This window comes from Maniola jurtina, chromosome 26, assembly GCF_905333055.1.
Source record: "Maniola jurtina chromosome 26, ilManJurt1.1, whole genome shotgun sequence".
NCBI lineage: Eukaryota > Metazoa > Arthropoda > Insecta > Lepidoptera > Nymphalidae > Maniola > Maniola jurtina.
Window position 1 is genome coordinate 7700093 of NC_060054.1, and position 23744 is coordinate 7723836.

Genomic DNA, 23744 nt, shown 5'->3' on the forward strand with positions numbered 1-23744 from the left:
GCGGTGTTCCTGTTGGATTTCAACATATTGTGTCAATTCAAGGGGCGGATCAAGAAATTCCTGAAAATCTGATAGTGGTGGTTTCTATGATGCTGCTTGAATATTCATAGGAGGCTCCACTATCGGTTATTTTGGCCCAGGAGATGTCATATCTAACCAGTTCAAATGCCTTCGAGAGGTCGGGAAATTCAGCGTGAACACGTGCACTCCTAGCTGTATTGTATCTGGCGGCTGTTCGGGCGACAGAATTGCATATTCCGTCGATACAACTGCTCTAAATCAAAATCATGCATTGTAGATCTGAAGATATTCATTCAGCTGTTGCTCGAGATTTGATTCGAATGAAATAAAGACGATAGCAAACTTGTGTGTGTGTGTGTGTGTTCTCCAGGAGCCATAACGTTCGCGAACGTGGGCATAGCGATGCTGGAGCCGAGTTTACCGATCTGGATGGCGGACACCATGCAGGCGCACCGCTGGCAGCAGGGGGTGGCCTTCCTGCCCGCCAGCATCTGCTACCTCATCGGTGAGTGACGTGGGCATAGCGATGCTGGAGCCGAGTCTACCGATCTGGATGGCGGACACCATGCAGGCGCACCGCTGGCAGCAGGGGGTGGCCTTCCTGCCCGCCAGCATCTGCTACCTCATCGGTGAGTGACGTGGGCATAGCGATGCTGGAGCCGAGTCTACCGATCTGGATGGCGGACACCATGCAGGCGCACCGCTGGCAGCAGGGGGTGGCCTTCCTGCCCGCCAGCATCTGCTACCTCATCGGTGAGTGACGTGGGCATAGCGATGCTGGAGCCGAGTCTACCGATCTGGATGGCGGACACCATGCAGGCGCACCGCTGGCAGCAGGGGGTGGCCTTCCTGCCCGCCAGCATCTGCTACCTCATCGGTGAGTGACGTGGGCATAGCGATGCTGGAGCCGAGTCTACCGATCTGGATGGCGGACACCATGCAGGCGCACCGCTGGCAGCAGGGGGTGGCCTTCCTGCCCGCCAGCATCTGCTACCTCATCGGTGAGTGACGTGGGCATAGCGATGCTGGAGCCGAGTCTACCGATCTGGATGGCGGACACCATGCAGGCGCACCGCTGGCAGCAGGGGGTGGCCTTCCTGCCCGCCAGCATCTGCTACCTCATCGGTGAGTGACGTGGGCATAGCGATGCTGGAGCCGAGTCTACCGATCTGGATGGCGGACACCATGCAGGCGCACCGCTGGCAGCAGGGGGTGGCCTTCCTGCCCGCCAGCATCTGCTACCTCATCGGTGAGTGACGTGGGCATAGCGATGCTGGAGCCGAGTCTACCGATCTGGATGGCGGACACCATGCAGGCGCACCGCTGGCAGCAGGGGGTGGCCTTCCTGCCCGCCAGCATCTGCTACCTCATCGGTGAGTGACGTGGGCATAGCGATGCTGGAGCCGAGTCTACCGATCTGGATGGCGGACACCATGCAGGCGCACCGCTGGCAGCAGGGGGTGGCCTTCCTGCCCGCCAGCATCTGCTACCTCATCGGTGAGTGACGTGGGCATAGCGATGCTGGAGCCGAGTCTACCGATCTGGATGGCGGACACCATGCAGGCGCACCGCTGGCAGCAGGGGGTGGCCTTCCTGCCCGCCAGCATCTGCTACCTCATCGGTGAGTGACGTGGACACTTCCACGCGAAGAAGACTCTCAAGTTCTATCATGCATGGAGTATGGAGTATTGCAGCCATCGATGGAATGGCTCTGCTAAGTACCAGCTTGGTGAATTGGATAGAATAGATAGAATAGAAGGATAGATTCAATTCGTTAAACTTCACGAACATCGGCGCAAAGTTGCCTATCTATCGGTGTTCCACTGGAAATATTTCGGACAGTGTGGCCAAGAACATTTTAACCTGATTCCTCCTTCACCTTTTTACGTATCGAACCGCAAGGTATCGTCAAGGTCTATTTCCAAGGGATATGGAACGTCCTTCTGGTATTCGTTTCCCCCTACACTTTTAATATCTAAAAAAGCGCCCACCGAAGCCAAGGCGGGAAGACTTAGCGGCGTGATTTGTTTCAGGAACGAACCTGTTCGGGCCGCTCGGCCACAAGATGGGGCGCTGGCTCGCCGCGTGCTCCGGACTGCTCATCATCGGAGTCTGCCTCATCCTGGTGAGCTCTACCGTGTACTGTTTACTGAGTTCCAATGTTTGTTTTACATAATCATCATCCATCATCATGACCAACCCCATCATCAGCCCTGCTAAACATAGGTCTCCTCTCAGAATGAGAAGGGTTCCCGTTCAGGCTATGTTCTATCCCTGGCTGAGTGCGAATTAGTAGAATTCACACACCTTTGAGAACATTATGTAGAACTCTCAGGTTTTCTCACCGTATTTTCCCTCGCCGTTAAAGCGAGTGATATTCAATTGCTTAAAACACACACAACTCCAAAGAGGTGCGCAGGATCGAAGCCTTGAGCTCTCGAATGGGAGGAGGGTGTTTTAACGAGTTGGGCTGTCGCGGCGCTTTGTCATGGCATATTATTTCGTTTGCATCTCCCAGATCCCGATGGCCCGCAAGCTGGAGCACCTGATCATCCCCAACGCCGGCCTGGGCTTCGCCATCGGCATGGTGGACTCCAGCATGATGCCCGAGCTGGGCTTTCTGGTGGACATCCGCCACGCCGCCGTCTACGGCTCCGTCTACGCCATCGGTGACACTGCCTTCTGCCTCGGCTACGCTGTCGGTGAGTTGCTCTCGTCAGAGCCCGATATTTTGTCACATATGCGCTACCAACAATTTTGATGTGATTATATTATACACCGATTTCTTCAAGAATTCTTAACCAATTAGATTTTTTTTGCTATAATATAATCCTATAAAAAATTCGCGATCCAACTCCTCAATCTAGATTCTACAGGGTTACTGCCCACCTAAGTTATGAGGGTCCAGGAACTGTTGGCGGTGAATTGATATTGAATCATAGGCACCAAGCAACGACTTCATCATTGATTTCCAAGAACTCCTCAACTTTGTTAATGCAGAACAATTTTTGATGGTGAAATAATATTTTAAGTGCCGAGCATAAACTTTTTTACTGACATATTAATGACGTGTGTGTGTGGGGTCAGGGCCGGCGTTCTCGGGCGCGCTGGTGAACAGCATCGGCTTCGAGTGGATGTTGGTGATCATCGCGCTGCTCAACTTCGCCTACGCGCCCTGCCTGCTCATGCTGCGCGCGCCGCCCGCGCGCGACGAGAAGCAGGTACGCCATCACACCGTGCCACTGTCCTAGGCTGGAGACAAGCCCTATAAACTCCTCAAAACCTCGGAATGCCGGTACTCCTCAGGGGTCGGTTCTCCTGCTGCACATGAACGATCTACCCAGTACTGACAGACTAACACTTTGCCAAGAATGTTATGGAGACCTCTCAAACATGCAAGTTTTCATGATGTTTTTCTTCACCGTTAGAGCAAGTGATATTTAAGCGCAAATTTTTAAAGAATCAGCCTTGAATCCCATGAACTCTTAACGACTAGACCACCTGCCCGTGCTAACTGGATCTGACGATCATTCATTCTTTTCTTTTCGAAGCAGAACTTGATCATAAGCGACAAGTCGTCAGTCCGCTACGTCAGCTACCAGAACGAGGAAGAGGAATAAGCCGCCTTCTTGATAACGCCGCCATCTTGACAACGCCGCCATCTTGACAACGCCGCCATCTTGAGACCCGCCCGATTATAACTTTTTAAATTAACGATTTAGACAAAGGTATAAAATGCTTAAAACATAAAAAAAATACCAAAAAAAAATAATGTAGTGAAGTCGAAGTGTCGTAGCTGTAACGAAAATAATATATTTATATATATTTACGAGATAATGAATATACGATAGTGAAATATATCAATTTACATATACACGTTTTTAAAACGTAGCTCTAGAAATATAAAAGATAAAGGACATATTACAATATCTACGAAAACTCTTGAGATTTTAGAAATAAAAAGTAGACGCCTATATCAGAAAATAATAAATATTTTTAAATATACTTACTGTAGTTGCCGCTGATATTTGTATATCTTTGTAAATTATTTATTGATATTCAATAGCTATTCATATAAAGTTAGTAATATAAAACAATAATCTTCTAAATTCGTTGACCAATTTTTCTGACTCTTTGACCAGTTCTCTCTAAAAAAAATACATATTTCTTATATCTGTGTATGTATAATGAATATGTTAGCGTTAATATATAATATCCAAATCTACATATTGCCGTTTAGTCAGGGTGTCTATGAATTACGATGTACTTTATACTAAATTACTAAATATCAAAATACTCATATTAATATTTTGTAACTAACTATGTAAGAACTTATAAAATAATATAACATAATATACAAGAATTAGATATAAGTTGTTTAAGGATACAGTATTAAATAAACTTTTCTGTCACGTGTTTTGTTACTAAATGAAAAAGCACAAAAGGATGTTTTGTTAAAAATATTTGGCATACGTGACTTTGACAATATTTTATATATGTTTATATTAATACCTAGACCAATATTTATAGCTTTGTAAGTTAAAGCCTTACAATAGATCATATTTTACTCTCACACAGTGAAACCGACAATATTATACCTTCTTACATGTTACCTAGTTATGTGATCAACTATATTTTTCGAAAAATCCTGTCGCTTTTTGAAAAAAATAAATCACGATAATTATATTTTTGTCTCCATCTCCGCATATTCTGGCCATAGCTTTCGTAAAATTTAAATAATCAATAATGCATTAGCACCATATTTACACATTACGACAATAAGTTAACAATACAATAATATTTGAAAGCACATGTTAATTGAGCACATTTTTGATATGTTTTTATTACGGACCAAATATGGAAATGCCTTCAATAGCCAGCATTATTACAATCGTATTGATCTATGTATGATTTCGTCAAATATGAATGATTATTATCACAATTTTATCATAAAAATACAAAAAATATTATTTTAGTAATTAGCAAATATTAGTATACTATAGCTGATTGATGGAAAGTATTAACTGATAAGTAGGTATATATAGATATTTGCATTATTTTTATTTTATTTAATTTTTATATTATATTTATAACATTGATAGTAATATTTTTACAGTCGTAACTCACCGCGCATACTTTTAACATATTACATAAATATTCGATATATTATCATAATTATAATATACTCGATCATATATTGAATGGCAATATTATAACACTAGTAGCCTATATTTAGTATTAGAGTCGTTTGTTAGTCAAGTAGTGTGTTGAATATGTAGTAGGGAACTCATATTGTATCTTAAAATATGAAAATATTCATTTTAATAAGAAGTGAAATGTTATTATAGGTAACATTAAAATTGAAATTCGTGAATTATGGTTATTAACATTCGTAGTGATCTTTAAATTTACAGCTCAGAATTTATAATTATTAAAATGCAATGGACTTTATTTCATCACTTGTCTTCATTAAAAAAAAAATACAATCATATGACGTATTAAATTTTTTAAGAATACTTACGTGGAATTCAAGTTATTCCGCGAACCATACATAAAGTAGGTACATGTAACAGTAATAAACAACCAATTAATTAAGTTATAGATAACCATTTATATTTTTCATCTAATTACATTCCGTTAGTTTTTCTACTGAGATGCACTTAATTTACCCAAAATAAAAAACATCACTGAAGTGATGCTGATAGCCTGAAGGCTAACTCGATACAATGATTCTTTAATTAATAAAAGTGCTGGACTTAGCCACAGTCTTATGATATTATACTTGTAACTGTAAAGTACTATCTCTCTATGAGCGTATGGCTGCGCAGATAGACCAGATAAACAGATAAACAGGCGGTCAAACACTGTTCATTGCATTTGTTTACTTCTCAATATAGGCAATCATTAATCAAAGAAACAAGTTCTTATTTAGTTAGTTTATAGTTAGTAATACACACCTCATGTTGAATATTTATGTTTCCTATTTATAATATTACAAATATTAATTTTCAGTTTGTTATATCAATTAAAAACATTTCTAGATTTCTTCTGAAATATGAAAAAATATATATTATTCGTGCTATGTTCTATATTCATATTTCACACTTTTTATCGTTAAACATTATAGCAGTTGCTTTTTCAATGAATATTAGCCGCGGGCAATATTCTAACATCACGTAGACAACGTCTCGTAGCTAACGTGTTTGTCGATGGCTGTTTGATAGGTATAATATATGTAGTAGTAAATTGAGAAAATATAATCACATACACTTCCAGTAATAAGTATAGGGCGAAAAATTATAACGAAAATATTGGAATAATATATAAAAATCATATTAATATATTCACTGCATTACATAATATATTAGTATTATAAAATATATTTATATTCTGTCTTATGTTTTGTCACTATACTCGTATTTAATATACTCATTTGTGTATTTTAATAAGAATTCATTACTCATTCATTTTAAGACATACCTACCTATAATTTCAAATTGATCGATTTCGTGTTCATCTTCATCTCTCGAGCAGCTATTTATCGTATTTTAAGATTTTATTCATGTTTAAAATAGTTCTTAGTGTTTTAAAAATTATAAGGTAGAGTAGTGTAATGTTGTATGTCACATCACATGGTATGCAATGGCTCATCATTACAGTAAGAAACTGGGCTGTTTCTTTCTTTCAATATTTGAATTCATTGAACATCATTAATCATTCATATTTGATGCTTTTTTGGAAAATGTACAAAATAATTATAAAACTAAATAAGCAATAGCTGGGTTTGGGTCCTTGCCACGTCTCGTATAAGTTAAATTAATAATTAGACAATGAAAATGCCTGGTTTGTAGCGTATACTACTTTTATATATTTACTTATTATAATAATATTCATTTTCGTTTTAATATTGAATATTGTTTAAAACTGCGTTTTAAATAAGTTGACTATTATATTTTTAGTGATAGGTATATTTTATAACGATAGGTACAGTAATATTTTCTGCACGGCTGACTATTTTCGTTATAAATCAAAATAATCATAATTACAATATAATGAAAATTAATTTGAATTAGGTACCTAGGTGCCAATCGTAACAAAAACAGATTATTTTAAATATTTTTAGTTTTCATATTCCACAATAAAAAAGTCATCGAGAAGAACAACTTATTTGAAACGCATAATAGTTTATCAAATATAATATTCATTATTATTGTAATATTTAATATTCAGTATAACTGTACAAAATATTATAATATTCTATGTTTAGATATAAAACGAAAAATGAGCTCTGAGCTACAAGTGTATGGTAGTAATAATTTGACAACTCTGTAAGATAACTATACAGCTTCTATATATTATTGATATTTAAAATATTAGACGAATATTATTTATATATTATACCGAATATTATTAAAATAATACAATGTTATTGTGATAGTCATTAGTGATATTTTTAAAGCGTTTAATATTGTATAGTGATATTTAGTGCGAAATACTTTTAGAAAATTATTAATTAAATATTTATGTTATGTTTTAATTGATTGCAAATCAGATTATTACTAGTCATTTAATTTAACTACCATTGAAGTTATTTGTATGAATAAAATTATAATTTAATAGTTTTTATCGAAATTATCGTACAATTGTTGTTGTATGATTGGTATTTGTTGACCTAAGTTGCGTTCTGTATATTTTCGCCTTAGACTGTTGTTTTAATAAAATGTGGGTATATGAACTAAGAATCGCGTTTTATTTTAATTTTCCCAGGACCGTGTTAGGGTTCCGTACCCGAATGTTAAAAACGTAGCTCTATTAATGTCACTCTGCTGTCTGTCTGTCTGTCCGCGTGTCACAGGTGTCTAGCTCGTAAACGAAATGAATTAATGACCTGGGTAGTTGTTGTAGAACGTAGACCCAAAACCAAATATTGAATAATAATTCAATTAAATCAATTTTCAGGGAGGGCTCGCATACATGAAAAAGGAGCCAAATAATAAGTATTTTTTTTACCCTAGCATGTGGGATAGCATTGTTAAAACCTAATGAGTATAGTACGAATACATTTCTTTATTTTTTAAACCTAAAAAATGGGGCGCCGTTAAAGCTGTCAGTTTTAGACCATTTTTGTGACGGGGGCTATCTCAAAAACTAAACTAGTTAGGAATATGAAATTTCTTGGAAAATTCGGTATATTATGTATTCCAGTATTTGTTGTTTAAATACAGTATATGGTAATATACTGTATTTAAACAACAAATACTGGAAACAACGATTTATAAAATATTTTGTAAGTTTCATCGAAACAAATATGTTTTTGGTTTTACTTTCACGGTTGACTGCGATGTTCTGGCTCGGAAAATATTTCCGAAAAATAAATGATGTTCCTGATTATGTACGGAACTCTAAAAGAGCGAGGTGGGTCTCGCACTTGACCGATTTTTAATTTCACGGGAACCGTTAGTCGCGGTGTAAGAAATTATTAGAACTAATAGTATCAGGAGACGAATCAGGTGAAGTTATGTTTTTATCTAAAAACATAACTCTCCTTTAGTTGGTCCGCAGTGGGCAAGATGTCGTAAGTCGGTCGGCGCCGCTCGAGTCGCGTTACTGACTGACTGACACCCAAAACTATAACGAACAGGAATTTAGGTGACCTCCGAAACTCTACCTCTTTACTGCAGCACAAGTGAGTAATTGTCAGGTACAATTACACTAATAATATTATAAAGGATTCTCAGTGTGTAGGTGCTAGCCTAGAGGTAGGAAGTTGGCGCGTCGGTCCTGCACCTGATCTCCCTTCGGTCGTGTCGGATTTCCGTCCCATCGGGATATGAGAGTGAGGGAATAGTGAATAGGTACACCTGTGTTTGCACACACTTTTGTACACTAGATATACCTAATATCTCCCGCGCAGTTGGCTGAAGTTATTATAATCAAGATTCAGGTTTTTTAAAACCTGAACTCTTTAATTTTCCGGGATAAGAATTACCTATGTCAATTCCCGGTGCGAGCTACCTCTGAACCTTTCATACCGATCGGATAACGTGGGAACTTTTTGATTTTACCGGGATAGCAAGTAACCTATGTCCGTCCCCGGGATGTAATCTATCTCGGTACCGGTCTAATCGGTTAAACTGTTGGGCCGTGAAAACCTAGCAGACAGACAGACACACTTTCGCATTTACAATATTAGTATGGAGGATGGATAATATTAGTATAGATGATGATGATGAAGCTATATATATGAAAGTATGAACTTCTCGATTCGCAGTCGGTCAATATTTCGCATGGTTGTGTTCGTATGAACCAGTTGCGTCGCGGGCCATCGCGTGTCCGACATCTATATATACAGGGCGCCGCGCCAGCCGCGCACTGCTGGTCTGTCTGTCCGTACGTGACAGTGTTGTTCAGTTGCTTTAGTGAAGTATACACGGGACAGAATGCGGGTGAGTGGCGTGAGGTCAAATAGCTTTAGGTAATGAGGTCAGAATTAAGTAGAGCAAGCAATTACATATCACTCGCTTATATACTGGTGAATGCTGTAACGATGTATTCCTTCAGGCTGAGCTCTCGGTTATGTTCTCGAAGTGTGAAGTCTAGCAGCCCGAGCTGGGCTACCGTGTAGGACGACCCGTGCTCTGTAGTGAGCCGGCGATGGGTTGATTGTGACAAGATAAAGTAGCGCTTCTGTGACGTCAAGGCTCTACCACTATCGGTTCGGAATGCAAATTGTACTGAAAAGAGCCAGCAAGAAACTGAGCAGTTACTCTGTTCGAAATGCAAACTGTTGCAGTATTTAACTAAAACAAATGTAACAAGTTATTATTGTTTCTGAAAGCTCGGCCGATTGTTTCCAATTTCCATGCTACTTTGTCATTGAGGAATTTATCAAATTATATAAAAGGTATATTTGAATAAGTTTGATTATGTATGTAATATCAACAAGCCTACATTTTCTGTGTGTTTGTCTCTGTGGAGGCATGTCAAGTGTAGCGAAGTAGATACGAATCGTTTGGCGGCACGGCTTTACTTTTGAAGTAAACTAAGGAACACTGCGTAAACTGACAGTGGCGTGCGTTTCAGTTGATATGCCTGTGGTGCGCCGCGCTGGCGGCGGTGATGGCGGTGGCGGCGGCATCGGCGGCGACGCACGACGACGCGCTGTACTACGCGCCGCAGACCTTCGCGCAGGTGACGACAGAGCTGCTGGTGCCGCGGTGCTGGGAGACAAACGACATCAAACGAGGCGCAAAGAGCCGCTGGATGGCGGCGGCACAACACCGTGGCGTCCAGCTGTGGACGTGTATCGGTTGATGATGATGATGATGATGACGAAACTATGAGCTTAATTCGCTAAATTGCGCCAAAACGGACCAATATAATATTAGCGCAATATATACACAGTATGCGATTTCTCCCACTGCAGTGTTGGGTCGGTTTTGGCGGATTATAGCGAATTAACTAAGCTTATTTTTCCTTCGTTATCATCATCATCAACGTCAATAAATGTCCATAGTTGGAAACAGCTCTCTTGTAAGCATTTCCACACGCCATGGTCTTGTGTCTCCTGATTTCAACGGCTTCCTGCGATTCGTTCATGTCGTTTGTCCATTTAATGGCGGTCTATTGACACCGCGCATTCCAGCATCTTGGGACCACAAAGCCTCTACTTATCGTTTTCCCGAACTATGTGCTCTGCCCATTGTCACTTCAGCTTCATAACCCACTAAGCTGTGTCGGTTACTCTGGTCTTATTCTTGGTTTGATTATGTAGAGGCTTCAAACTTTTTGGTTGTTTCCTTGTATATTCAATATGTCAAATGTCAATATTGGGCCTCTATAACTAATGAGCTGAAATCCGAAAGGTTGGTGGTTCAAGCCCTACTCATTACACTATGCCGTATATTAATCTTTTAAAGCCGAAGATTTGTGTCAGCCCTAAGTACTACCTACTATTTAGGCTACGGTGTATTTGGGCTGCAAATCGCAAACACCAGTCTCAGTTTTCATCTAGTGCTTTGGTCTACAAAGTGTGGTGTAAAATGTTCACTTTAATCAAGTATGTAAATATAAATAAATAACATAAATTAAGAAGGCTGATATAAAAAAAATATTATCTAGAGTGGAAGCGAAGGAAGCTCCTCGCGTGGGGGTTACACAAACGTAATTAGCTAATGATTAGTAACAGCGGTAATTGGCGGTGCTCGGCCACGCTCCAGTAAGCGCGAGGCGCGTGTCTGTGTGTCACGACGCGGTTCATGAGTTACACTAATCTATCGGCTACTCAATCATTGCTCATTATTACTATATACTAAGTAGATGATAGCCCGCCACTTTGTCCGCGTGAATTTTAACATTTTCAAAAACCTACGGAATCATTTCATATGGGATTTTAAGGTCATTTGTGAACTTTTTGATTTTCCGATATATATTATATAAATAATTAGTAAATATTAGCGCCTGCCTATGTCACTTTCTAGGTCTACAACTAGGTGCCTATATCCATGCTAAAAATCGGTCGCGTGCGAGTTAGGCTCGTACACGGTGGGTTCCGTAGCATCGTACAAGAAATAGGTAACACTGAGTTAATTTTTTTCCAAGCCAGCCTCTTTAAATTTTTTATCGTTTGCGTTATAACAGCAATAGAAATAAATTCACATTCTGTAAAAATTTCAACTCTCCACCTATATACTGTTCATGAGATGCAGCCCTTTGACAAACAGACGACGGACAAGCTTAGTAATAGGGGCCTGTTGGTACCCTTCGAGTATGGAACTTTACAAATGACGTCGATTTGTTATTCCGTTTTTACATGATTGAAGGACAAATCGATAAATACACAATGTCGTGTTGTCTTCATATTCCGTGGGAAACTTTGATTTTCCGAGATAAAAAATAAACTATGTCCGTCCCCAAGATGCCACCCGTGTGCCGAATTCCCTCAAAATCGGTTAAATAGTGACCCACAAACAGCCAGAATTGAGCGTACAGACCGACAGATAGACTGACACTTTCGCATTTACAATACCAGTATGAAAGTATGGATAGCCAGTAGGACTTAATTGGAAATGTCATTATAAAATAATTACCATACAAAACGTAGTCAAGAACATTCTTTCACTGAACAGCCAGGTTGATTCTTCGAGCATTTATCATAGGAATTGTTTTGGTTGTTACAAGCAGGCTCCGCGGGCGATGTTCGCGCCGGCCGACTCGCCGGGCGCGTCTTCACAGAGGAACGCTGAAGTTGTAAGTTCTGCACACGTTCCCCAACCTTGTGCGATTTGCGTACCTACAGTACGCGACAGATTGAGATGGCAGTGCCCCTCCACACACCCCGCCCCGCACTTCCGCACGTCACCCGCGTTATCCCGCACCGAGTTAGCGCGGGGGCTGTACGAGTCGTCCCCACCCCGATTGCCATCTCGGCCTGTCGCGTATTTCACCTAACAATTGCTCAGTGCAAACTTATTGGAAGGTACTATTACAATGACAATTTTAAGAAATGAGAAGATTATGGAGCTTTCTGCGCGGGAATGCACAAAGTATGCGCGTGGCGCTAACACAGGCGCCTCACTCGTGGACCTGTGTTAGCACCACGAGTCGTGGTGCGATGGGACGGCAATCCGGCACGACCGGAGAAACTACAGGCGCAGGACTGACGGCTTTACGAGATCATCGAGCCAGAGTGTAACATCATCGACTCCCCAATTCCCCGCTGCATCTGATAATTGTTGACGATTTCTGAAAAAGTTATTGAGGTGTTTCTAGTTTTAACTACGAGTATTTTTCCTGGATTTATAATTTGAGTAGTTCCATGACTGTATGTTGCGTGATACAGCGTAGTGTCCATACACACTACTCCTGCTTAGTTGATTTTAAGGTACTGTTCCTTGCAGGTGGACCCCTACTACAGAGGCCAGCAGCAGCTGTTCCGGCCGGCGGCGGACGTGGCGGCGCAGGGCACCATCGCGCCCAGCTCCTGGAAGACCAACTCCGGCTATGACGACTACAACTACCGAGGTAGGCACATTTCGTCATTGTCCTCCCAGCCGAACCCGCTGCCACTTACCACCAGGTGACATTGCAGTCACCGGCTAACAGCTCGCAACCAAGTGCAGAGCTATGCTCATGAAGCTCACTACGTCCTGTTGCAGTTCACAGACTCTTTAAAAGTAAAAGTTATTTAGTCGCAACTTCTATAAAACTATAAAACCACCAATTTGCATAACTTTCTAAAAACTTTCCAGATAAGCCCCTTTTTGACAACCAAATTACTGGGCTATTCAGCGAAATTCAGTTCTTTTTTAACCCCCGATCCAAAAAGAGTGGTATTATAAGTTTGACGTGTGTATCTGTGTATCTGTCTGTGGCATCGTAGCTCCTAAACGAATGAACCGATTTTAATTTAGTTTTTTTTTTGTTTGAAAGGTGGCTTGATCGAAAGTGTTCTTAGCTAATCCAAGAAAATCGATTCAGCCGTTTGAAAAATATCGGATCTTTTCTAGTTACTGTAACCTTCACTTGTCGGGGGTGTTATGAATTTTTAATTTACACTTGTTAGGCAGAAGTTCTTTGCAATAAAACTCGTATTTCAATTCAATTCAATTTATTTGTACCAGAGAGTTGCAACAGTAAAGAGAAAAAGAATGAAAAAGTGGACAGGGAAGCGCTTATTTATGTATGAGATCTCTACAGTGAGTGTTTTGGCAGGCGCCGAGGAGAGGCGGCCGGAGCCGTGGCGGCTGCCGTACGGCATCAGCAAGGAGCAGCAAGCCGCCATCCTGCACCACAAGCAGTCGCTCAGCTCAGGTGCATATACACTACATATAGAGAGATAAAGTTTGGATGTGGGAGGTAATAACGGGGTACACTGCCCTGCATAGCACTACAGCTTAAATCAGATGGCTGTAGAGTTATTTTATATGTAGGTACCTACAGATTCTTTCTATAACGAAGAGCCTGGAACCACTGTAGAATCAACTGAGCGAGCCTTGTCAATTAGTACTTAAGAGCTTTTTTCATCTTACATAGCCTTCCGATCACGAGTTAAGCCGCACAGATCAACCAGCCAATCCAAACCAACCAGCCAATTCATTGGATGAATTCAGTGGGAGGTACCTACCCCTACAGGTGTAGAAGCATAGTTTCTTTGTCCTGAGATAGCGCGGAGAAGTTTACGTGATTAGTTAGCCGGTCCACCGGACGAGAGCTGCCTTCTTCGCTTGGGGCCTCTTGGTCTGATGATCCTTTCGTATCCTTTGCGGGCGATACACTCTACGTACCCGAGAGAGTTAGTGCTAAAATTTTTCCTGCGACTTTTGCGGGTCGATATTATCTCTTTTTGCTGCTCTGTCTAGATGATTCCATCTAGGCTAGGTACTGTTATTAGGCTAATCATAGTTTATTTATTGCAAACACCGTTACGAAATTGGTGGTACAAGTTCCCGCAGTGCTGTCACTGTCAGTTGCAGTTTACAGTGAAGGAGAACATTCCCGTGAGTTCGCCGTGATGTTGTGGGCGATGTGTGTGTGTGTGAAGTGAGACGAGCCGGCGATGATGCGAGTGGTGTTCCCGCAGAGGGCGCGTTCCGGTTCGAGTACGCGTCGGACAACGGGCTGGCGGCGGGCGAGGTGATCGAGCCGGACGGCTCGCGCGTCGGCGCCTACCAGTACAAGGACCCCAGCGGCCAGCTCGTCAAGCTCAAGTACCGCGCCGGCAAGGAGGGCTTCCAGGTACACCAGGCGGGGTATTGCAGCGGGGGTGTTCCCGCAGAGGGCGCGTTCCGGTTCGAGTACGCGTCGGACAACGGGCTGGCGGCGGGCGAGGTGATCGAGCCGGACGGCTCGCGCGTCGGCGCCTACCAGTACAAGGACCCCAGCGGCCAGCTCGTCAAGCTCAAGTACCGCGCCGGCAAGGAGGGCTTCCAGGTACACCAGGCGGGGTATTGCAGCGGGGGTGTTCCCGCAGAGGGCGCGTTCCGGTTCGAGTACGCGTCGGACAACGGGCTGGCGGCGGGCGAGGTGATCGAGCCGGACGGCTCGCGCGTCGGCGCCTACCAGTACAAGGACCCCAGCGGCCAGCTCGTCAAGCTCAAGTACCGCGCCGGCAAGGAGGGCTTCCAGGTACACCAGGCGGGGTATTGCAGCGGATTGCTCCATTAGGGAGTACAGGGGGTTCCTCCTTACCCGGGGATGCGCGTGGAGAGGAGCGTTTTCCTGGTAATGGTCTTCAAGCCGATCGGCTAAGGTCTACCATCATGGCTTAGACTGCAGGGCCTCGAGGTTGGATGTCAAATCCAGGTTATCAGGCTGTGAGCAACAAGCTCGCCGCCTAGTGCGGGGAGATCGTGTAGTCCACGCTGACCGCACGCCGCGACGTGGCAATATGCAACGAACAAAGATGTCACCACGCGATGCTCAAAAGCACTATTCACTCTCTATATAGAATCCTCGATGATTGCTGAGAGCCATGTAACCTTTTCATAGACGCTTGGTGTTTCTTTAGATAATAATGCGCTGGATTCCCAGATTCTACTGAGAGTGATGTGCGCACTGGCAGATGATTTTTCATAACTTCCTCATCTCTCTGCACAGATCCTTGAAGGCAGTCACTTGCCGAAGAGCCCCGAGCCCGTGGCGCCGCAACCGCAAAGTGAGTATCACCAATATCATTATTTTGCTGAAACTGCTCCTTCAATGTTTTTCAGAAATTGGATGAGCAGTTTTCTATTTAATTTTTTTTTGTTTTCTTGCTCTCTTCGGATCATGAGTCCGTTTACGTATTTACTTAGGCATTTGCATTTTCATAAATATCTATGCACTTTCATGAATCTAATCCCTAAGTTTCACTGGTAGAGATCTCATAAAAGTGTTTCCATGCCCACTTTTTTATTCTTATCGTTTGATTTTTTGGAACACCCTTTCAGCATCAGTTTTCCCCTTCATTGTTAATAGGTAATATAGGTAGGTACTTTCAAGTTAAGAGTGAATAGGTATCTTCTAGACTAGCGCGCTCCATCCTTAGACTGCATCAACACTTGCCAGCAGGTCTGATTGCGTCTATAATGTTGTCGATGTAAAGTTTGTAAGGCTATCGTGTGGTTGCAGCGGACAACTACTACACGACGGCGTACGAGCAGCAGCGGCGGCAGTACGAGCTGCAGCAGCAGTACAACCAGCAGCGCGCCGAGCCCAAGCAGTGGCAGCAGGTAACTACTACACGACGGCGTACGAGCAGCAGCGGCGGCAGTACGAGCTGCAGCAGCAGTACAACCAGCAGCGCGCCGAGCCCAAGCAGTGGCAGCAGGTAACTACTACACGACGGCGTACGAGCAGCAGCGGCGGCAGTACGAGCTGCAGCAGCAGTACAACCAGCAGCGCGCCGAGCCCAAGCAGTGGCAGCAGGTAACTACTACACGACGGCGTACGAGCAGCAGCGGCGGCAGTACGAGCTGCAGCAGCAGTACAACCAGCAGCGCGCCGAGCCCAAGCAGTGGCAGCAGGTAACTACTACACGACGGCGTACGAGCAGCAGCGGCGGCAGTACGAGCTGCAGCAGCAGTACAACCAGCAGCGCGCCGAGCCCAAGCAGTGGCAGCAGGTAACTACTACACGACGGCGTACGAGCAGCAGCGGCGGCAGTACGAGCTGCAGCAGCAGTACAACCAGCAGCGCGCCGAGCCCAAGCAGTGGCAGCAGGTAACTACTACACGACGGCGTACGAGCAGCAGCGGCGGCAGTACGAGCTGCAGCAGCAGTACAACCAGCAGCGCGCCGAGCCCAAGCAGTGGCAGCAGGTAACTACTACACGACGGCGTACGAGCAGCAGCGGCGGCAGTACGAGCTGCAGCAGCAGTACAACCAGCAGCGCGCCGAGCCCAAGCAGTGGCAGCAGGTAACTACTACACGACGGCGTACGAGCAGCAGCGGCGGCAGTACGAGCTGCAGCAGCAGTACAACCAGCAGCGCGCCGAGCCCAAGCAGTGGCAGCAGGTAACTACTACACGACGGCGTACGAGCAGCAGCGGCGGCAGTACGAGCTGCAGCAGCAGTACAACCAGCAGCGCGCCGAGCCCAAGCAGTGGCAGCAGGTAACTACTACACGACGGCGTACGAGCAGCAGCGGCGGCAGTACGAGCTGCAGCAGCAGTACAACCAGCAGCGCGCCGAGCCCAAGCAGTGGCAGCAGGTAACTACTACACGACGGCGTACGAGCAGCAGCGGCGGCAGTACGAGCTGCAGCAGCAGTACAACCAGCAGCGCGCCGAGCCCAAGCAGTGGCAGCAGGTAACTACTACACGACGGCGTACGAGCAGCAGCGGCGGCAGTACGAGCTGCAGCAGCAGTACAACCAGCAGCGCGCCGAGCCCAAGCAGTGGCAGCAGGTAACTACTACACGACGGCGTACGAGCAGCAGCGGCGGCAGTACGAGCTGCAGCAGCAGTACAACCAGCAGCGCGCCGAGCCCAAGCAGTGGCAGCAGGTAACTACTACACGACGGCGTACGAGCAGCAGCGGCGGCAGTACGAGCTGCAGCAGCAGTACAACCAGCAGCGCGCCGAGCCCAAGCAGTGGCAGCAGGTAACTACTACACGACGGCGTACGAGCAGCAGCGGCGGCAGTACGAGCTGCAGCAGCAGTACAACCAGCAGCGCGCCGAGCCCAAGCAGTGGCAGCAGGTAACTACTACACGACGGCGTACGAGCAGCAGCGGCGGCAGTACGAGCTGCAGCAGCAGTACAACCAGCAGCGCGCCGAGCCCAAGCAGTGGCAGCAGGTAACTACTACACGACGGCGTACGAGCAGCAGCGGCGGCAGTACGAGCTGCAGCAGCAGTACAACCAGCAGCGCGCCGAGCCCAAGCAGTGGCAGCAGGTAACTACTACACGACGGCGTACGAGCAGCAGCGGCGGCAGTACGAGCTGCAGCAGCAGTACAACCAGCAGCGCGCCGAGCCCAAGCAGTGGCAGCAGGTAACTACTACACGACGGCGTACGAGCAGCAGCGGCGGCAGTACGAGCTGCAGCAGCAGTACAACCAGCAGCGCGCCGAGCCCAAGCAGTGGCAGCAGGTAACTACTACACGACGGCGTACGAGCAGCAGCGGCGGCAGTACGAGCTGCAGCAGCAGTACAACCAGCAGCGCGCCGAGCCCAAGCAGTGGCAGCAGGTAACTACTACACGACGGCGTACGAGCAGCAGCGGCGGCAGTACGAGCTGCAGCAGCAGTACAACCAGCAGCGCGCCGAGCCCAAGCAGTGGCAGCAGGTAACTACTACACGACGGCGTACGAGCAGCAGCGGCGGCAGTACGAGCTGCAGCAGCAGTACAACCAGCAGCGCGCCGAGCCCAAGCAGTGGCAGCAGGTAACTGCAGCACGACACCATCAACCGATACACGTCCACCGCTGGACGCAGCTCTCTTGTCAAAGCGGCTCTTTAATGTTGAGCTGTGTGAGAGGAGAGGTCACCATGTTAGCACTTTAAGACCGCAGTCTCATCTCAAATCTCACCCTAAGTACTTGTTTTGGACGCACTGTGTCATCATCAAGAAGACTTATTTGGGTTTTGACGAAGGACTCGTTAGGTTTGGAAGTCCCCTTAGAATCGAAGGCCCAAGACTGAGACTAGTTTCATGCGCCTTGGGGTACGTAACCCGTGCTGGCACACCACTCCGGCACGCTGGTAACTAAGAAGGGAATATTTAGCCCTTTAACCTTTTTTGCGTGCAGGAGAGCAGCGCGGCGGGCGCGGCGGGCGCGGCGGAGGGCGCGGGGCGGCACTACAGCAGCAACTGGGCCTCCGACTCCCGCGACGACGGGCAGGTGACTATACCGACAGTGAACTAGAGGGGCACAGCTCTCGGTTTGATGATGAATCGATATCTACCAAATATTAGCTACTAGATGCCCGTGACTCCGTCAACGTGGATTTTGATTTTTCAAAAATCTCGCGGGAACTCTACTTTTTCGGGATACAAAGTTGCCGAAGTCAATTTCCGGGACGCAAGCTACCTATATACCAATTTTTTTCATATTTAAATGGATTAAACGGCCTTCAAGTGTCGTGAACTGTAAGGCTAGGTACTAACTGCAAACCATCCATGCTTGTATAATTGTTTTTGCCTATAATACGAAATACAAGACTTGTTTCCCTAGTCTCGTCGCTTGTCGGCATTGGTCGACATTTGCCATCCACAGTAACAGCGCATCCTAGTTCCTGGGTTGTACGTGTGAGTGTGTAGTGTTGGAACATGAGTTAGTAAGATGAGCGCTTGTTGCAGTACCGCGACAACGAGCTGGAGGAGCAGCGCCGCGGCCCGCACTCCTTCGGCGAGGGGTACGCCTTCGCCTTCAAGGGCTGACCTCCCTCCCCGCGTCATAGCCGCATACTAATACACACCTGTACCTGGTCACGTGGCTTTCATTTACCCCGCACCTACCTGATACATGTAACTGTTTATGAATACACGAGTATAACTCGGTCTCTGTAGAGCGAATTACTCGTGCACCTATTTATTGTGGCGCGAGCGTCACCAAAGTACGTTCAAAAATAACGATTTTCATGAAAATAACAATATAATAATAACAAATAGTGGAAAAAGAAATATCTTCGTTCGAGGCAATGATAAACGTTATATTGGTAATTGGTAGGTATATTGCTAATATTTTATATTTTTTTAACGTAACATAACGAAATGTTTTGGTAGTTTGCCTGTTTATAAAAATAGCAGCCTTTTGACGAGCATGTTTGTTTCTCTACAAATCATCAGATTCCCGAATCTGAATAAAAAATATTTCTATAAGTAAAATGCCTTTGTGGGTTTTCATGATAACCCTAGTAGCATCGCAGTGTTAGAGGTTGGAGCTTGCGCGTTGAGCGGCTTGACGTCGAGCAACTAGAGTTTTGCTTGAGTCAAGCATGTTGACCGTTTACAATGTTTGCTTGATGCTTGAGTAGAGCATATTTTACGTATTTGACGCGTGATTGACACAATTTTATATTTCTGCTTGACGCGACGTTCGGCCAATGTCCGAGATATGAGAAAAGTGCCGCTTGCTCGATCAAAATAAATTGTTTGTTAGAACAAGCAAAATAAATCTATAGTGAGCGACAGGTTGAGATGGCAATCGGAGTATGAGGCGCGGGGACGCCCCGCACACCCGCACGTCACCCGCGCGCGCGCGCAGCGGGTTAGCGCGGTGTCTGTGGGGCGTCCCCACCCCGATTGTCATCTCAACCGGTGGCGCACTATAGAATAGAATAGAATAGAATAGAATAGATTTTTATTCAAATAAACTTTTACAAGTGCTTTTGAATCGTCAAATAATTTACCACTGGTTCGGAATGCCGTTCCTACCGAGAAGAACCAGCAAGAAACTCGGCGGTTGCTCTTTTCAATTGTGCAATTTACAATAATATTCTATACTATACAAGCAATTGCAGACCCGCGCATTGCTGGAGCGAGTCAAATCCATGCTTTTTTATCATTTACATAATCTTCGATTGTGTAATATGCTTTTGCCAGGAGCATACTTTTAATGGATTTTTTAAACTTTGGTAAAGGCAAGTCTAATATTGACTGTGGAATTTTATTATAAAATATTACACTCATTCCCACAAATGACTTTCCCACTTTTCTGAGGCGGAGCGTAGGAGTTGCGAGCTTATTACGATTTCTAGTTGGCCTGTCATGGAAATCACCGATTTTTTTGTAGCTGAGGATGTTTTGTCGTACAAAAATTATATTATTGTAAATGTATTGAGAAGCTACTGTAAGAATACCTATTTCCTTAAATTTCTCTCGTAGGGAATCGCGCGGTTTTAAATTATAAATTGCGCGTATTGCCCTTTTTTGTAAAACGAAAATTTTTCCAATATCTGCCGCTTTACCCCATAGCAAGATTCCGTAAGACATAATACTGTGAAAATAGGCAAAATATACAATTTTTGCAGTTTCCACGTCAGTTATCTGTCGAATCTTTCTAACAGCGTAAGCAGCAGAGCTGAGTTTGCCAGCAAGTGTTGATATATGGGCGTTCCATTGAAGCTTTGCATCTAAAGTTATCCCCAGGAACACGGTGGTCTCCTCTACTTTCAACATATCATTATTTATCATTAATTTTATGTTATTTGTCGTCTTGGTATTGGGCAGTGCGAATTCGACACACTTGGTTTTCTTTGCATTTAAAAGCAAATTGTTAACAGTAAACCAGTGAGTGACCTGCGATATGGCTCTATTTACATCGTCATAATTATTCTCATTTCTATCTAATTTAAAAATCAAAGACGTATCATCAGCAAATAGTACAATATCGCAAGTATTTTGGACAAAATATGGTAGATCGTTTATATATACCAAGAACATGAAGGGACCTAGGATAGAGCCTTGAGGAACACCCATTAATGAGGCTGATCCGGATGACTTCACATCATTTACACATACTGTTTGTATACGTTCACTGAGATAAGACGCAATAAGACTAAGCGCAGTGTCTTTGACTCCATAATAGCTCAATTTAGCTAAGAGAGTCTCGTGCTCAACGCAGTCGAATGCTTTAGACAAATCACAGAAAATTCCAACGGCATTCTGTGAGTTCTCCCACGCATCGAATATATGCTTTAAAAGCATTGCGCCCGCATCGATTGTTGATCGTCCTTTAGTAAAACCATACTGCTCCGAGTGAAGTAATTTATTCAAGTTAAAGTGCAAGAGCAGTTGGTTGAGCATAATTTTTTCAAATATCTTGCTAAAAGTCGGCAAAATCGAAATTGGCCTGTAATTATTTGGGTCACTTTTACTGCCCGATTTGAAAAGAGGAATCAATTTACTGTATTTCATAAGATCTGGAAAGGATCCTGACTCTACGGACTTATTAAAAATTAGAGCAAGATATGGAGCAACAATATCAATAATATTGCTGATTACTTTTACTGATATCCCCCATAAGTCTCCTGTTTTTTTGTACTGTAAAGATTTGAATACCTTAATAATATCATGTGGGGTAATTTGTTCAAACTTAAATAGTACACTGCACTCAGAAACATTGCCCCTAAGAAGATTATAGGCTTCTGTTGGCGACGAGTTAAGGGAACTAGTAGTGGTAACTGGGATGTTTCGGAAAAAGTCCTCAAATGTCTTTGCAATTTCTATGTCAGAGTCAGTAATGTGATTGTTAATTTTAAGTTCCAATTTATTATTATTTTCCATTTTATGTTTCCAAGTTTCATCTGTGATGATTTCCCAAGCTGCTTTTATTTTATTATCTGAATTAATAATTTTTCGTTTTATGTGAATTGACTTAGCTTGTATGCAAACATTTCTAAATAATTTTGAATAATTTCTTACATATTGAACAAAGGCTGGAGTAAAATTATATTGCTTTTCTGCATACAAGTCAAACAGCTTATTCCTACTTTTATAAATGCCAACAGTAGCCCACTCACTAAATTTAAGATTTTTAAACAATCTTTTTTCTATGATTTTAAAAATAGAATTAAATTGGGAATTTATTAAGTTAAAAAAAGCATTATACAGTTCATCCGGACCACCCTGTGTAAGGTCAAGTGAAGGTAAGGTGAATAAAATATTATGTTTGAATTGCTTTACTTTTTTAGTAGTGACTGGCCTATACTTTACTACTTTTATTGTATTTAGTTGACAGCTGGGAACAGATATCATTTGTCCACAGTGGTCGGATCTAAGATTGGTGATAATGGATTTTTTAATAATTTTACAATCACCAAAAATGTTATCAATACAAGTAGCTGAAGTTGCAGTTACACGTGTGGGCTCAACAAAAATGTTTTCTAAATTAAAACTTTTAAATAAGTTAAGTAATCTATCTGTAAAGGAGGTGTGAAGTAAAATATCAATATTAAAGTCTCCACAAATCAATAATTTTTTTGATGACCTACATATCCGCCTCAGTGCCTCCTCCATGACGTCCTCAAACAGAGAAAAGTCACCTGAAGGAGGTCGGTATGCGCAAACTATAATATATCGCTCCAGCTCAACACAGGACAGCTCAATAGTGCGTTCGACCGAAAGATTAAGAATGTCTTTTCGTTCCTTGTAATTAATGTTGTTGCGGGTTATTATCATAGATCCTCCGCGAATAGCCTTCTTTCTTGTGAACGCACTTGACAATGAATAATTTCCAAGATTGACAATTAATTGATAACTATTGAGCCAATGCTCAGTAAGGCATAGAATATCAATATCTAATTTTTTTATAAAAAGTTCAATTTCATATTCTTTTCCAGACAAGCCCTGTATATTTTGGTGTACAAGATTAATAATACAGTGCTTGTCTGTTGTATCACTACTTAGTTTTAAATTTTGGCTATCTTTGCCGGTGAGGCTCTGTATGTTTTGATGTACAGTATTCATTTTACAGAGCTCCTCCGTTGTCTTACTATCTAGTTTAAACAAGCAATAGGGTCCCTAATAGTACATAAACTATTGCTTGAGTCAATAATAGAAATATTAGTACTAGAAGTACTCGAGTCAATACAAAGAATATTAGTACTAGAAGTACAGTTTGTAAAAGTGTCAAAAGACTTAGTTACAACACTTGTAACTGGCTCCTTTAAATTATATGCTAATAGTGACGCTATCCTTGTCTTACATTTTCTCGGAAGATACATACTATCACCGATCAATTGAAACTTAGAAGTAAACTTATTTGTATCAAAGTAAAATAAAGTGTCACTATGACAG

General features: G+C 43.5%; 2 protein-coding genes across 3 annotated transcripts in view; both read left to right on the forward strand.

Annotated features, from left to right (window-relative positions):
* The window catches only part of LOC123878514 (synaptic vesicular amine transporter), a 31957-nt gene extending 24197 nt beyond the window's left edge, over window positions 1-7760 (forward strand). Inside the window, exons 9-14 of one of the 2 annotated variants that reach the window (XM_045925724.1) lie at window positions 392-526; window positions 2055-2146; window positions 2540-2723; window positions 3109-3242; window positions 3573-3641; window positions 3676-7760. In XM_045925724.1, coding sequence (XP_045781680.1) covers window positions 392-526; window positions 2055-2146; window positions 2540-2723; window positions 3109-3242; window positions 3573-3641 — 614 coding nt within the window. In that variant the 3' untranslated portion in view covers window positions 3676-7760. Of the gene's footprint in view, window positions 1-391; window positions 527-2054; window positions 2147-2539; window positions 2724-3108; window positions 3243-3572 lie in introns of both variants that reach the window. The other variant, XM_045925725.1, reaches the window with a different exon arrangement.
* Window positions 7761-9407: 1647 nt separating this feature from the next.
* Window positions 9408-19434, forward strand: LOC123878469. Its single transcript, XM_045925639.1, has 17 exons — window positions 9408-9467; window positions 10105-10212; window positions 12205-12270; window positions 12921-13044; window positions 13735-13833; window positions 14603-14757; window positions 15619-15676; window positions 16233-16370; window positions 16458-16664; window positions 16752-16958; window positions 17046-17252; window positions 17340-17546; window positions 17634-17840; window positions 17928-18094; window positions 18200-18388; window positions 18754-18846; window positions 19305-19434. Exons 1-17 carry the CDS (start codon window positions 9462-9464, stop codon window positions 19383-19385), a joined length of 2319 nt encoding a protein of 772 aa, XP_045781595.1. The 5' UTR covers window positions 9408-9461; the 3' UTR covers window positions 19386-19434.
* The last annotated feature ends 4310 nt before the right edge of the window (window positions 19435-23744 follow it).